This window comes from Triplophysa dalaica, chromosome 23 (genome assembly GCF_015846415.1).
Source record: "Triplophysa dalaica isolate WHDGS20190420 chromosome 23, ASM1584641v1, whole genome shotgun sequence".
Lineage (NCBI taxonomy): Eukaryota > Metazoa > Chordata > Actinopteri > Cypriniformes > Nemacheilidae > Triplophysa > Triplophysa dalaica.
In genome coordinates this window covers 16,665,513-16,681,388 of record NC_079564.1, presented here as the reverse complement: position 1 = coordinate 16,681,388, position 15,876 = coordinate 16,665,513, and the positions used below count along the sequence as shown (strand labels likewise).

The window sequence follows — 15,876 nt, the reverse complement described above, 5'->3', positions numbered from 1 at the left end:
GCGACGGCAAAAAGGACTTTCTTCTTCTTCTTCTTCTCCTTGTTTGTTGCAAGACGGATGTCATGATTAGATTAGATTAGATTCAACTTTATTGTCATTACACATAAACAAGTACAGTGTAACGAAATGTAGTTTAGGTCTAACCAGAAGTGCAATTAGCAAGTGCAGGATATACAGTGTGAATAAATACAGAATACAATATTAGGAAAAATACTATACAATAGGCATGTACTATGAAAATACTTTACAGAAGGAATGTTCTATGAAAATATGACAGTCGGTATGTACTATGAACAATATATACAGAAGGCTATATACTGTGAACATTAATGATTCACTGCTTTGCGAAAAAGCGAAAGTTAAGTTACGTCAAAAGGGCGTATGATCAGTGACTCATTTTATGTTTTGAAATAGTTGTTTACGAGTCCCGTCTATCTTCTTAGCTGTTTAACACACTATATTTTTCAAAACAATTAACCAGGTCCTGTGGAGTCTTTGCTCTACCAGCATGCCTCATCATCGGTTTCAATCCAACTGCGCCTGTATGATGTTAAGATTCAACTTGTCATGCTGAGGACACTTGATGGACTCATACACAACTATTAGAATAGATGAAGACATTTATTAAAGCATTACATTAAAAACCATACGTGTTAACTACATATGTGCGTGTGTGAGGGCTTTTGTGTTTTATCCAGGGAGATTGTTTGTCAATGTATATAATAAATAGTTCCTTTTCCCTTTTACTGCAGTCTGTTACTTTGCCGGAATTACCTTCAGTGCTTGTTTTTAAAGATGGAACCTATTTCACATATGATGGTGAGTCAGTTTAATTTTATGCAGATTTACTTATTTTCTTGCAAAGCAGCTTTACAGAACACATATAGTAGAACAAATAGTAGAGGCATAAGAAAAAAATAGGCAAAAAAAGGAATCCTAATAACAGGAAATTATGGAATACATTGATTTTTACTATCTGTAGGATTTTAATTTGACTGTTATTTTAATAGACAACATCGACCCAAACACCTCCGGGGGTTCCTTTTCAACAAATGAAACAGTAATATAGTTTACGAAACCATATCTACCAGTAGGATTAAAAATTAAGCAAGGAAAAGTAAACAACATAAAAGATAGATAGAACCAATGTTGTGCAAGTTACTTCCAAACTGAAATACATTACAGATTACTTGTAGCTGTTATTTAAAAGTAACCCCTTTTCTTGCAATATTACCGTCTCAGAATTGTAATGCGTTACATGACTCCTGTATTACTTTTGAGTTACTTTCACCAAAATAACTTCACATTCCAAAATGACAAAATGTCTTTCTATTTTTTTATTTTCACAATACAAAATATTTTTGCCAATCAACCTCTTTATTAGACTGGTGATTTCTTGAATTAACTAGGCTATACAAAAATAAATACAAAAAAATACTAAGATTAAATGCATTTAAATACAAAATACCGAAGGTGGGGGACTTGAGTCACATGACTTGACTCGAGGCACAATTTTCAGGACTTGCGACTTGCTTGATTGAAGTAAGAAAATGACTTAACTTTACTTTGAACTGAGAGGAAGTGACTTGAGACTTGACTTATAGTGGAAGACTCGACAATGACTCGAATTGTTAATAAAGTAAATTAAAGTAATACAATTAGTTTTAAAAATAATTATTGTGACTCAGCAGCACTATAATCAGAGCCTGTGCCTTTAATAATGCACAACTCAAACCGGGACAAACATGGCAGACTACAGTCGAGCTCCACAAAAATTCACGTTTGGCTATAAGGACTTTGCATCTGGCAAATCTTTTTTTATTGGCACGATCCAGTTCAGAGTATGCAACGCAAAGGATATCTGACACGACAACCACAACGTCAAATTTCATCCGACATTTCAAGAACCACAAGGAAAGCTAAGAATTTATTTCTTTATAGTCAATGTCATAAAATGAATACTAGTGAAATCAATGAATCGTTTCTGTTTGTCATAATTTGGCTTGGTTTTTTCTTTATTATTAGAAATGTGATCATTGATCATCACTGATAGGCCTACGTCTCATCTCATAAGTAGTTATATTTGGGAATTTTGCTATAACAGTGGTGTTGTCCAAATTTTAATGTTGGGGGTCATCTTAAAATGAAGGGGCTTCCCTATATTACATTTAGGCTTACGTCTATAATAAATGTGTGCGTTTTCATGTGTTTGTGTGGACAGCGTGTGGATAGCTGAATAGCAGCTCGCTTATACTGCATGACAGGCTGATGGACGTGCAGGTGCGTTCACTTATACTTTAAAAAAGTCTTTAAAAACTTTTTGGTCATACTGACAGAAATAATTTAATCGTTGAATTTGATAAGTGTCTAAACATTTTTTTTGCTAATCTGCTAAAAAAAAAACATTTTTTTGTGTACACTCACAATAACAACAAAAGTTTTGTGCTGTATAATAATGAAACCACTTCAAATAGAAAACAAATATTCTCCATCATATATTAAAGTATCGCATATGAAACGTGCATATTACAAGTCCAACGCAGAGATGACGATTAAGCATCATAACTTCATCACTGGGCTACATTAGCATACATTTTATTCATATTCTGCCAAAATGAAAAAAGATCCGTTCATTTTGATCTACGAGATTCAAGATCGAAGTCAATAAAATGATCCGAGATTCCCAGTCCCCATAGGCTTACTGTGCCCTATAATGGACAGCACAAGTATTACAGCATCATATATATAAAACATATAATAGGCATAAATTCTGAAATAATAAATTTCAGTCACAATACTTAGTTTATAAGTTTCATAGCCTGTAGAAATGCTAAAGTCTTGCATTCTGTCATGTACAAGTATTTCCATTTCTGTGTCTATATAAACATGTTTCTGTGCAAAAATTAACATGTATCGAAAAAATTAACCTCTGTTTATTGTATTACTGCGACTTGACCTGAGACTTGATGGTTAACACCTGAGACTTGCTTGGACTTGACTGTATGTGACTTGTCCCCACCTCTGCAAAATACTATTACAAAATAATACAATTTTGTATTCCAAATGGATGTATTTGAAACACTGCCCATCCATGCAGTCTAATTAGGAGGTTGACTGGCAAAAAAGTATTTTAGTTTGAAAATACAAAAATACTAAGATTAGGGTTATATATATTGCTAAATTTACTTATCCAAATGGGTTCCTAGCCCATTCTGTAGCATTCTGAATACTGTAGCCCAATACAGTATATATGTTTTGTTCTGTTGAACTCAAAATATGTTTTGGGAGATTTAGGAAAGCAAACAATATTGGGTCACCTTTCACTACCATTATAATCTTTTCTGCTATGGTAGTCAAGGATGCCAAAGAATTGTCAGTTGCTAACATTCTACCAAATATCTTTGTGTTCAACCGAACAAAGAAATTTATAAAAGGTTTGGAACAACTAGAGTGCAAGTAATCATTTGCGAGTGTCCCTTTAAAAAAGATCCCATGTGTGGTGGAAAACTCGCTTAAGAAATAAGCATGGTAAATATATTTCATATGTATAATGTGTACAAGCACGTCAATGTATTAGTTGTTCTAGACCGCATATAGCACTACTCAAACGTGATATTTCGCAGCCGGAAGGATCAACTGTTGTACACTCATGCATGATTTCTTTCATTGTGCAATGTGACATGCACCTTAGTACGAAATATTGGTAAAAACATAATTGGGAATTCATAAAACATGTCAAAAACCACCGCTATATTTTCACCTTTGGTTGACCTGAGCTCCTGCGTTTCTCCCTTTACTGTAGCCTGCCTCTCAGACGCTCATTCCCCACACTTTTAAAAACGGGTCCGGTCCAGGAAATAGAACTTACTTGCAGGATTTTTGTGAAAAGTTTGTTATAACGCAAGCGTTACTGAACATGTACAGAGTAAAATATTACTGAAAATTTAACACTACTGTGTTACAGCAAAAAGTAATAGGTTACTGTAATACATTACTTTTATAAAGTTAAGGGTTAGTCAGATATATATATATTTTTTATTAAAGCGGGTAACACACAGGGTCTCTGCCAATCTCATAATAATCTTGAGTACCTATAGAGTAGTATTTCATACTTTGTATCTTCGAAGAGTATTTAGTTTGATTGCATTTATAAAAGATAGATACATCTTTCAATTGTTTCCGAAAACATACGGCGCGTGCAGGGGGAGGGGTAGGCTGAACCAAAGCATGTTGCGCACCCATTTTCAACAGAACCCAGACATCAGTTTCACTCACCGCATGTGGTTCATGTCCGGCATCTTTTAGGGCTGGGACGGCTCCATATCAGTTTCAAACGATCTCCATATCCAGTGTTACATCCACAGTTAATATAACATTCATCACCCAAATGCAGTGAAAAACAAACACTTGAACTTTGCGACCGTATGCTCTCTCTCTCTCTCTCTCTCTATCTCCTCTTACAAGTGAAAGTGACATCCGCGCATGCTCCTTCTCCCGCGTCTCTGTGGTGCCGCTTGCTTTTCCGGGAGAATTGTCCAATAAGGAACTAAGAAAAATTGTTACGAAAACAATTTTATATGTTCAAAAAAAACTTTCCGAAACCTGTGCGATCGCTGGGGAAGTGTATCGAGCACAGAAATACTATGTAATACGCCCAACTCGTTTTTTGATGAGTTCACCATGTTAAGCAATTAGAAGACGGATAAATTCTGCAGATAAGGTAGAGGCTGGCAGTTCATTCCACCAGAAAGCAACAGAATGTGTGAAAGTTTTTGCAAGTGATCTGGTGCTCTGTTGTAATGGGGCAACTTTTTTTCCTGGAATTCCTGGAAATTACTTTTCATGTGTTTAAGTACTTGGGGTCATGGGGCATCTACCAACCCAGAAAATGTCAAAATGAATACCCACTGACTTTCTTTTGTCGAGCCTTTCCCTGCTAGCATGTGGAAAAAACAAGCCGATCAGATTTTGCTTCCCTTCTGACGTTGGATAGGGGTTCTTTTTATAATATTTCTGCTCCTTAATCTGCACGTTTCCACCCACAGCTCCGCCGCCATTGTTGCTTTCACAAGTGACGTAGGACTATCAGTTGCACGCCATGACCAAAGTTCAAGCAAAGCATGCTAAATGTTATGTGCTGGTGTGTGCAGCAAACGAAACAACAGTATTTAGACCTCCCAGCCTCAGAGGTGGCAAGAGAGCAATTCATTTATGTGAAGGATTTCCAATTGAAATCCTCGAAAAACAGTAAGCAAATACCTGCTTGTAGGCACTAATATCACTTTATGCCGGAATGAAAACAATGTGTTCAGTTTTTAAAGGCTCGCTGCGTTTGTCCTGTGTACTTTCAACAACTTCCATAACTTGACCATTGGCTGTGAAAGATGTTCTGTGTAACTTAATACACTGATATTGTATGTGTGTGTGTGCACATAACGGTACCTTTAAAACACATGTCCTTCGAAGTCCTGCTTGCAAATGTCTCTTGCTCAATCTGCTTGTTTTATTATCCAACTTGGGTCCAATATGATAAGGCAAAACTAAAGTTACTGTTATTGCTGTTTATGTAACCCGTCTGACACCAATCGGCCCGTTGTATAGGCTATGCCTCGCAATAGTAGGAGAAACAGGGTTGTCCTGTATTGCTATTGCTTACAAAGATTAAGGTTTGCACGTGGACACTTTCACACACTAGCAGACCTCCGTTACACTTCTCAATTCTGATCAATCTGTGTGTTTTAACTGTTAACTGTTTTAACAAATTAAAAAAATATATATACAAATATTATAAGGTAATTCAACTTATAATACGACACAATACAAAATATAATGGAAACAATAGTGCAGTGATTCCCAACACTGGTCCTCAGCTTGTTCCCAGATATTATACCATCCAACGTTATCTCGTGGACATAAAACAACTCATCTCTACTTTTACAGAACTTGGAGCATAGAAACCAAAATCAAAAACACAATTTAAGTGATTACAATTTTAAGCAGTATTATATGCTTAAAGCCCATAACACAAAAAAATAACCAGGAACGTACAAAGTGAGAAGAGAAAGAGAGTTGAGTTACCCCCCTACTTCTGGTAGTTTTCTTTCGGATACTTTTAATGTCGTGCGAGTGGACTATTAATATTACAGTCCTGTTGTAATGGGATTTTACCCAACCTCTGCAATGTAAAACAAATCCCGTTCGAATAGGGCTTTTATAACGGTTTCCTATGGGAAGGCAATGCTGAACATGTAATTAAATGCATTGCGTTCATGGACTCCTTTGCTTGCCTATATTTGCTTTATTAAAAAGGTATATTCTAAACATCACTATTGAATTAACCCACATGCTGCAGGTACTGATATGCCTCTGTGCTTTTATAATTGTGCAGCAAAGACCTGAAAACTGAACAACACAAAATAAATGAATTTGTCTTTGTGATATTTCAGGCCACCTCTTTATTTCATCATCCCAACTAGTGGCATAGCAAGTCAGGTCCGGGCCCATATGAAAAATAATTTAACGACATCCGTTAGTGACCGCGTTGCGCATTTCTGGACATTAGAATCGGTTGTTTTCTCGCTTTGTTATTTAAACGTTGACGCGTGTCAATTAGGCTCAAAAAAGTAGTGGCAGACACCAAGACAGCGCAAACTCTCATGTGCCAGAAAGAGGGACAAAACAAGGCAGCCAGTGTTTTGCACGTGTTTTACACGCAACATTTGAACAGCCGCTGATATTTTTATGATAAAACAGTTGTTAAACATTTTGCTTCTCATAACTAGGCCTAACTGTGGCGATAGTCAATTTATAGACTTATCACGCGATTTCTAAACTTGACGTCGGTAGTTTTTGGTGATGCAATATATTGCCATTGAGTTTATATTTGCGTTTGTTAACATAAAAATTAATGGCATGTTATCCAATTGCGCTTTCTCTGTTACTGTGCGTTCAGACCGCAGCCGTCGAGAGCACCAACGTGGCCGGAAGTCATCAATTTTCAAGGCGAGCAGCGTCGAGGAGCTTGGGCGTTGAGGGCGTCAAGGAGAGTTGAAATCAGGTTAACTTTATGGTAATGAGCAATGATCCAGTTCGGCGGAAACCAATGGGAACGTAGTAGTCTACCGCTTGAGAGGATTCCAGAGAATGCAGTCCCATAAACTGTGGTTCCGACCACATTTGTTTCCGAACAAAATGGAGGAGAGGTTTATTATTGTTGTGGCGTGTTTCCCAGTCATACGACGCGTCCCTGTTTTGCGTACAGGGACATAAATGATAAAAAAATGCGTGGACAAATATGTCTGACATTGTTTGTGTTCCTGGTGAGTTGGATGTGGTGTGTGATAAACTCACTTTGTCTACCACCACGGGGGAAGCAGCACTAACACACCTACATCCACAGCTACATACTTTATTCATCAACAGCTACCCTCCTTTTCCCTGTTAGCGCTGTCGGAGGAGCTGGTGCACAAGCAACACCTATGGCACATGAACACATTCTTTCATCTCTCAAAATTCCCAGTCAATAGCGATTTCCGTACATTTCCATACATACTTGCACTTTGTCTTTGTTTCGTCTCATGTTTGTTAGTTCAAGTGAGTCTCTTGTCTTCTAGTACGAAGCGCTAGCGTTCGACCCGAACAAACTGCCGTCAGCGGTTATCACGGCATTCCGTTGGGCCGATCCAATGTGGCCAGGAGGGGGCAATACCATTGTGTTAAGTGTCTGGGTGTTTTTTTGGATATTTGTGTACGAAGCTTGTAGATTAAATATTTTAAGTGAAGAATGACATGTTACTTACTTGTTATACATATGGAGTGGGTATGGGGTCATTATGTGTTAAGGGGGGATATACTAGTAAGTACGATCCTACTGGTGTCACAGAAATGTAAACTTATCTGGATAATGGTAGGGCCCCAAAAAAGGGGGGGATTTGGCTTTTATAAGCCCATGAAAAACCCCAAATCAAGGCTTGTTCTGGGTAACCAAGTCGACGCAATAGTGCTTTTTAGGTGCCTCACACAATCCCCCCCAAAAAAACTGTATTTAGAGTGAGTGAATAGTTGTTTTCTTTTCTGGTTTTCTCTCTCTTTAATTTGATACTTTGGATTTTATTGGTTACCTGGACACTGTTAAAATATACCATTACTGTGGATTACTTTTTGGCACTGTAAATAAACACCACCTTGCACAGAAGTGCTTCTGCGAGTGTTCCAATATTTTTATATCTCTTTTGGATTCACAATTCCTGCCGAAGAAGAGCTGGTGGGCTCGTTTTCATCACAATGTGCATTACACACACATACAAACAAAATTGCGTGCGTGCAGTTGCACACACGGGGCGGACATGGGCAGGTGAAAAGACTCAGAGTTATATTGTGTTTTCCTGATGAATAAAGCCAGTTCGGAATATTGTAGTAGGCCTAATCGTCTTGGTGTCAAAGCCGAAAAAACCTCCCACTCTGATATTAAAACTAAGGAGCGCGTGAACAAGACAATCTCCTCTTTTAATACGGAGGTAATGAAAACAGCAACACAAATCAAAAACAAAAGCTGCATGGCATTTGGAGATCGAGAAAGGTATTACAGACATTTAAGTTAAAAATGACTGTTCACATGTATGAATATACATCACGAATGGAACACCACTCAAAAAGTCATTCCAGATAAAGAGAAATTGTTTTTTCAAACGGCCACATTATCACATACAACTTGCTGCCCTCTCTAGAGTTAGCATATCAAGGCTCTGCTTACCCTAAACTTCATCACAAGAGCTTGTAACAAATATCAATCAATTATAATTAAAGAATGGAAGTGTCTGTTTTATTCATTTTAAATATTTACACTCCAGTTATTATTTACATTCCAATTTCAATGTCCAAATATTTTATTAAAATGTCTTTGTTCTTCTAAAGGGTGTACTTGCATTATTACATTATCATTATATTATAATATCTTTACTTATTTATAAAATTACAATAATATTGATTATCGCAATTATTTCTGATGGAATTAATCGGCAAACAAAGAGTTGCTATTGCGACAGGCCTAGATACAACGTGCTCTTCAGCAATGAAACGGACCTCATCCTCGGCTTCTGTCAATAACAACTCCATCATTCCAGTTGATCGGACAGTAATCCTCACCTTCCTTCATTTGATTGGCCACCTCATGACATTGACGAGCGCTGCACTGCCAAAAATGACATTCTTACTAAGAAATTTTGTCTTGTTTTTATTAAAAACTTCTTCAATCAATATACAATTTCTTGACAAGAAAAGTGACCCAAGATATTAAGTCTTGTTTTATGAAAAATAATATAAGAATTAAGTAAGCTTATGTTAAAAAGTAAACAAGTAAAAAAATCTGCCACTGGGGTTGTGAAGTCTTGCACATTTTAAGGAATTACATCATATGATTTACTTTTGTGTTGAAAAATAAGTGTCACAGTGGAAATGTGTTATTTTAGTTTCCCTAAAATCATTTAACCACTGGAATGATAACTAATTGATTTTACTTTTTTAAAGGCTGTGTAACAGCAGATGTGCCTTAATGAATATTTCGGTCTCTGTTTCAATTCCAGTACAACAGAAAGTCATATAATTTATCACTTTAATGCGTTAGCTAGTTGATTTATTTATTGTTTAGTTTTAAGTTGCTTCTCTGAATACTAGATGAAGGTTGCTACAACTCATGTTTCCTGGTCTTTTTTTCAGGTTAAGTGGCACATAAATGTCTATTTTAGAAATGTCTCATGAGTGATCTCCTTGCAGAGTCATTATCATTTTGCAAACATATGTCTGCATAGTGACATGTTTTGTGTTTTAGTCTTTATTGTGTTTGTTCTGTTTCAGAGTATGAAGATGGCAGCTTGTCATCCTGGGTAAATCGGGAGCGTTTTCAAAGTTACATGCAGATCGATGGCTTTACACTCTATGAGCTGGGAGAAACAGGTAGAACATTATTTCAGTTATAACATGACTATTTTTTTATTAAAGGCATTTAGCAGATGTACAGTAAGAAGTAACATGCACTGCATTCCAAATATTCATTTGGTCAATTCATAAGTTTCCTGAAAATCACATCCCTGACATTGGAAATGCAGATATATGCCTTTTTTATTCATATTTCATAATGTGAAACAGAATATATTCAAGCAGGGATTTCATATTTGTGGATTTAGCTTAAAAAAAACACAAGCCCTCTCCTTTTGAGTGGCTGATGGATTATGTAAATTAAAGTTATAATTGTAATTATGTAGACAAAGACTATTTTCCCCGTGCTGATACCGTCTTGCGTGCTTGCAGAGCATAAATGTGCTCTCGCGAGGGTTTTTATGCTTGTGGAACTGTTCTGCGTGCTTCAAGCATGAAGCACGCAGCAAAAACATGTGGTTTTCATGTGCTCAAGTTTAGGGACTGGATAAACACCCTAGACATATTTACAATCTTCTCTGCTGGAAGCTTTGGGATGCCAGCTGCTCTCACCGACCTCAAAGGTGGGTCTCCCAAGCTGGAAGCCAGCCTCAAATGCCTAGGGAAAGCCTTTAAGTCATCACAAGCAACACTCATACCGACTTGGAGCTCTGGTTTGGTGACTATGACAACTGGAAACTCTGGAGTGTCGTCCCTGACACCTGGGAACATGGATGTGTCATCCTTGGTGGCTGAAGAACTTGACATGGCCTGGTAAGACCGGCAACCGGTAGGGCGTACGCCTGCGAAAGGCACCTTCCCCCTTCCTAGGCGGGTCAGCATATTTCCAACTCCAATCTTCCCCCACCGGGTGAAGAATAGGCATTCCATCCATCGCTAAGCACCTCCTGCGGGCAGGCTGGGCAGAGCAGTGTATAGCTCTAAACGTAAAGTGTTCCAGACGTAGTAACCCCCCCCCAGCAGGGTGGTTCCATCTGATATATCCTCATGATTGGTTCCCTTGGTAACCCATGACCTTCCCTAGGTTACGGTGGCGGGTGGCTTCTCACTGTTAGAGAAACAAGGCCTCTGCCTGTGACGGCCGGTGGTTGAGGCTTCCCACCTTTCCTAACCTCTGGGACCAGCTATCCCTCCTCTGGACGGTTACAATTTCACGCTAGTGCTTGCGTCTGACACGCCCAGGCCAGTCAGCATCGCTTTGTTAGAGATTGTGATGCGGCAAAACGCTGTTGCGTTTTCCACAGGAACCCCATCTGTCGGTTCCTTCATGCCACAATCCGTGCCACCTGCTGCAGCAGTCGAGAGAGGCTCTCAGGCTCAACAACCCAAAGATGAATGAATGCAGCACGCCGTCTTCACTTAATACCCGGATTTCGGGTGGCGGTCCGGCATGCAAAATTTTTTTCGCCAATTTCCTTTTTGAAAACTAGTCAGAAGATGATAGGTTCTCAAGTCAAACCCCATCTACCGGTTCTAATGTAAAATGTAAGGAGAATAAAAAAAATCCTAAATTACAGTGTGTACATTATATCCTGTGTTGTGATCTCGCAGAGCGAATAGCTCCTAATGAAGCAGACTGCCCATATACATAGGCTAAACGCTAGAGTAATTATGATGTTAAGATTATGTTCTTGTTGAGGAAATGCATTATGCGCGGATGAAAGTCGGCTCAATGTTTGTGAACAATAACTCTGTCTGAGGAATCTGTGCAAACTCTGCAAGGAAAAAGTTTTTATGATAAAAATTAATCAAAGAACCTATAAATTATGTGAATCTAGAAGCGGAGTGATTCTCATCTCCATTTGTTTAATTCTCTGTGCTCAAGATGCATTCACAATATTTACAGCTCATTCTGCCAACAAATAGTGTAAATCCATCTTTGATGCATTGAATTTTAAATATTAAAATATTGATGTTCATAATTAAGTAATTGTTAACATAACTGTATGTAGCTTTAGATCATAATGTACTTTTCCATTTGATGTCTGCATTCGGTGCTTCCATCTGCGTTCTCCACATCGCAGCAATAAGAAACCAATACAGTATGGTTTCGCATGGCTCCAGTAGAATTATTATTATGCCACTTCGATATGACATACTTTGTGTAAAACCTACAATTTCTTAACTTGGCTTATGACGCAAAAAATATCCGCACAGAAATAAGAACCCAGCTAAAAGTCTGAAGTTCCTTGCCTTGCACGGAACTGACATGATTATTGCTCACGCAACACAATATTATGGTCTGTTTAAACTTTCTGGTGGTAAAAAAAGTTTTTCTAAACGATTGATACAATAATTATCAGGTGTTTTTGCCCAAAAAAGACGTTCAAAATCAATGTTAAGGAAGTGGCCTAAATAATAAAGTGTAGTGTCAATAAAATATTTAATTTATCGCGTTTATCATACAGTCAAATATACAATTAATACAATTTTGAATGCTACTTCAGGGTATGATTATGATCTGCCATTTACAGCAGTACACACATTACATATTTTTGTCATTATTTTGGCTAAAAAAACTTTGATGCCTTAAATCTCATAATTCTGTGACTATAAGCTGGAAATTACAGGTGGGGTCACAATTATTAAAACAATGTACTACAGATTTATTTTATACATCTAATTAAAAAACTAAAATATTTAACTACAGGTTCCCATGTTATTTTAGATTCAGCTAAATAACTCCTAAAACTAGTCGATATGCCACCTTGTCGATCTTAGGGTTAGTTCAGAACGAAAACACAATAAATGTAGCCAATTAATTATATAAACCAATAAATAAAATATAAAGCAGTAATTGAAACACTTAAACATTTTGACAATTATATTAACTCACCACCATTTATTTAGATTTCAGTATTATGGTATAGTTACATTGTAAAACGTTAAAAGTGCCATTTAGCGTTTTTGCATTATTATTCTGGGATCTTCTGTATTGCTTATTTGCTTTACATGGTATAATTAAGGTGTATACTAAATTTTGTAATTTGGTTTTAATGGATTAAGCTAGGGATGTGCACTAATGTTCGAATTTTCTATCTGTGATTATTATTTGAAAATGAGAAATGCTATTCGAATATTCATATTTTTCATAAGAAGAAAAACTGCGTCACCACGGGGTTAGAATGTTCTTGTCTTATTTAATGCTTCTTCACTCCATCTGTAATAACTTTATAATATACAGATTATATATATTTTATGTGTTCCTAAATCTTTGTTCATTCAGGTCGCAAGCTAGTTTAAATATTTAAAGTTTACACAAGCTGGTCTGACGAATCGGCTGTTACATAACCATATTAAAATGTTTTAAAACACGTGAGCCACAGAATTTGTTTACATAACTAATTATAAATTGGTATAAAAAAGTCAAATTCTGCTAACAGTACAGTACACACATATAGAGGATTGAAATTTCGTTACACTGAGACCCATGTTGCATACAAATAACACTACACTGTGGTGTCAAAACCACAAAAATTTCCTGTTATACCCTTCCTGCGGTAGTCGCAGTTATTTACTCTTCCTCCAAAATGGAAAGTGTACAAATCCCTCAGGTTGTTTGCAGCGAAGAGCTTAACGAGCCACGTGCCCCCTCCGCCTCCGGTTGGTGCAAGAAGTCAGTGAGTGAGCATCACCTGTGTGCATGATTTCCCTGTCGAAAAAGAGGCAGTTAAAGAAAAACGCTGGCATCGTTTTGTTACAAATAGCAGCCATGACTTCAGAGGCTGCGTCTGTGCATGAAGGCAGTCCAGAGAAACAGATAGGCAGTGTAACGGAAGTCTATTTGAATTATAAACAGAGAGTGTCTTTGCAATAACTAATCACATATTTCTTGCTAGAAATGACTTCAAACGTTTTTGAAAGTGAAAATTAAACTTATTAGGTATAGAAAACTATTTTCCAATGGAAATTTTGGCCGCCATTTTATTTTTTTCGAGCTTGGGCCTTCTCGACATTCTTGCATGTTGTTATGGAATCGACAGGTCTCAGTCATTGGTTATCTGTGAAGAACGGTGTTTTTTTCCAGAAAAGTTAGACTTTTTTCAACCTCAACAGACACTCTGAGCTGTAGAAAAAGATGCCAGTGCTGACGTTAAAAAAAGCGCTCAGGACGTTAACTGCATAAGATTATAATGTAAAGCAGATGCTAGCGTCTAAAAAAAAGAAGTCAAGTCAGAATAAATACTATTTAGCTTTCTACCAATAAAAATAACAGGGGTAATCAACTAGCTCCACATGAACTCGTTTGAAATAGGTTAACATCCTTACATTCCTGCATTATAACTTGGACTGAAAAATAAATGTGTAGAAAGGAAACATGTCTCCAAAAACATTGGACAGCTGTAGGTTCGATTACTGCTTTTTTACAGATTTTTATTTTTGACCTGCAGGTTGAGGCTCACTTAAGTTACATTTAAGCATTTTTTTCTATTTTTTTTACAGAATATTATTTATGTTCTGAACTTTTGATTATTGTTGAGCTACAGGTTAAGGCTCGCTTAACTGACTGCATTTATTTTACTTTAATTAAGAAGAACTCAAATATTTATTTTAATGATTTAACCTGACATGTTCCAGAATGTTCTAAATGTTTGTTAAAAATAAAACGTATTGTGTTCAGTGGAAAAAATCTACATTGTATATATGTAATTATAATACCATGGCACTGTGAAACCGTGGTAGGTTTGCTCAAGGTTATCACACCATCAGAATCTCATACCAGCACATCCCTAGTCCTAGCTAGACCAATTTGTGAGTGAGCTGTTGAGGGATGATTTTGTTAATTGCTGATCTGAAGTCTGTTAACGGCATTCTGACGTTCATTTAGCAGGGGGATGGTGTTGTCACAGGTCTGCTGTGGTGGCTTGTAGTCTGTGCTGGTCTGAATCCCCTGCAACTGACTCAGAGTGTCTCTGCTGTTGCTGAAGAGAGGGGCTATTCTGCTGGAGTACTGTCTCTTAGCCTCTATGATGCCGAGGGCTAGATTGGCCCTAGCTGTCTTCAGGGTCTCCTCATCTCCACCTCTGAAGGCAGCGTTCCGAGCCTTGTGGAGACTATAGACCTCCTCTATCATCCACAGCTTCTAGTTGGCTTGCACAGTGATGGTCTTTGTGGGCATTACGTCATCAATGCACTTGATGTAGGCAGTGATAGTCTCTGTGTACTCTTGGATGTCTGTGTTGCAAAGCTAAACAAGACATACAATGACCATGAAACGACAAAAAACAATATTTATAGAAGGTGGTGTTCATTATGATTTGTAATTCTTTCCCAGGTGACGGTCACATAATAAACAAGAAAACAAGCAGTACAATGGCTCCTTCTTTGTTTTTAGGATCAATTAACAGTTGGCATGAGGTATTAATCCTGTTTACTTTATTTATTTAACATTATAAACAATAAAGCCAGATATTCTTGTCAGATCTGGGTTTTGTTACCGGGAGTTAAAGAAGAGCCAGGGGTGGCGCTAGGGGTGGGCTTAAGGGGGCTGAAGCCCAGAAAGTTTTCAATAAAGCCCTGAATGTTTTATTACCATACTCATAGATCCAACTACGAGATATGGCTTGTAGATCTTATAGATCTAAACTTTGAGTCCAGTTTCACTAGATCTCTCTCCGTGAGGAACTTATTAAACCTGGAAATATCAATGAGTCAATCCTTTAACCCGACCACCAGGGAGCTATAGAGTTGAAGGGAAGAACAGCAGGCAGGAGACGAAGTGATGTTAAATAAACAGAAAACTAAGGGGCCGTTTACATTTTGCATCTACCCATTGGGAAAATCCTGGCAGCTTCTCTAGCATAGTGAGTAAACCACGTGATAAGTAGTACTGACACTACATATGTATGCAAGATTCAAAACCACCTTTTGCCGAACTACATTCACATATCATATCGGCTTTTTTTTTTTTTATTAAAATGAAGAAAATATAGGAAAATGGCT

At 37.4% G+C, this 15,876-nt stretch overlaps 1 protein-coding gene across 2 annotated transcripts in view; it reads left to right on the top strand.

Moving 5' to 3' along the window:
* The window catches only part of tmx3b (thioredoxin related transmembrane protein 3b), a 107,153-nt gene that overhangs the window by 60,940 nt on the left and 30,337 nt on the right, over nucleotides 1–15,876 (top strand). For both annotated transcript variants that reach the window (XM_056737748.1, XM_056737747.1), the window contains 2 exons: nucleotides 753–819; nucleotides 9,853–9,951. In XM_056737748.1, coding sequence (XP_056593726.1) covers nucleotides 753–819; nucleotides 9,853–9,951 — 166 coding nt within the window. The remainder of the gene's footprint in view (nucleotides 1–752; nucleotides 820–9,852; nucleotides 9,952–15,876) is intronic.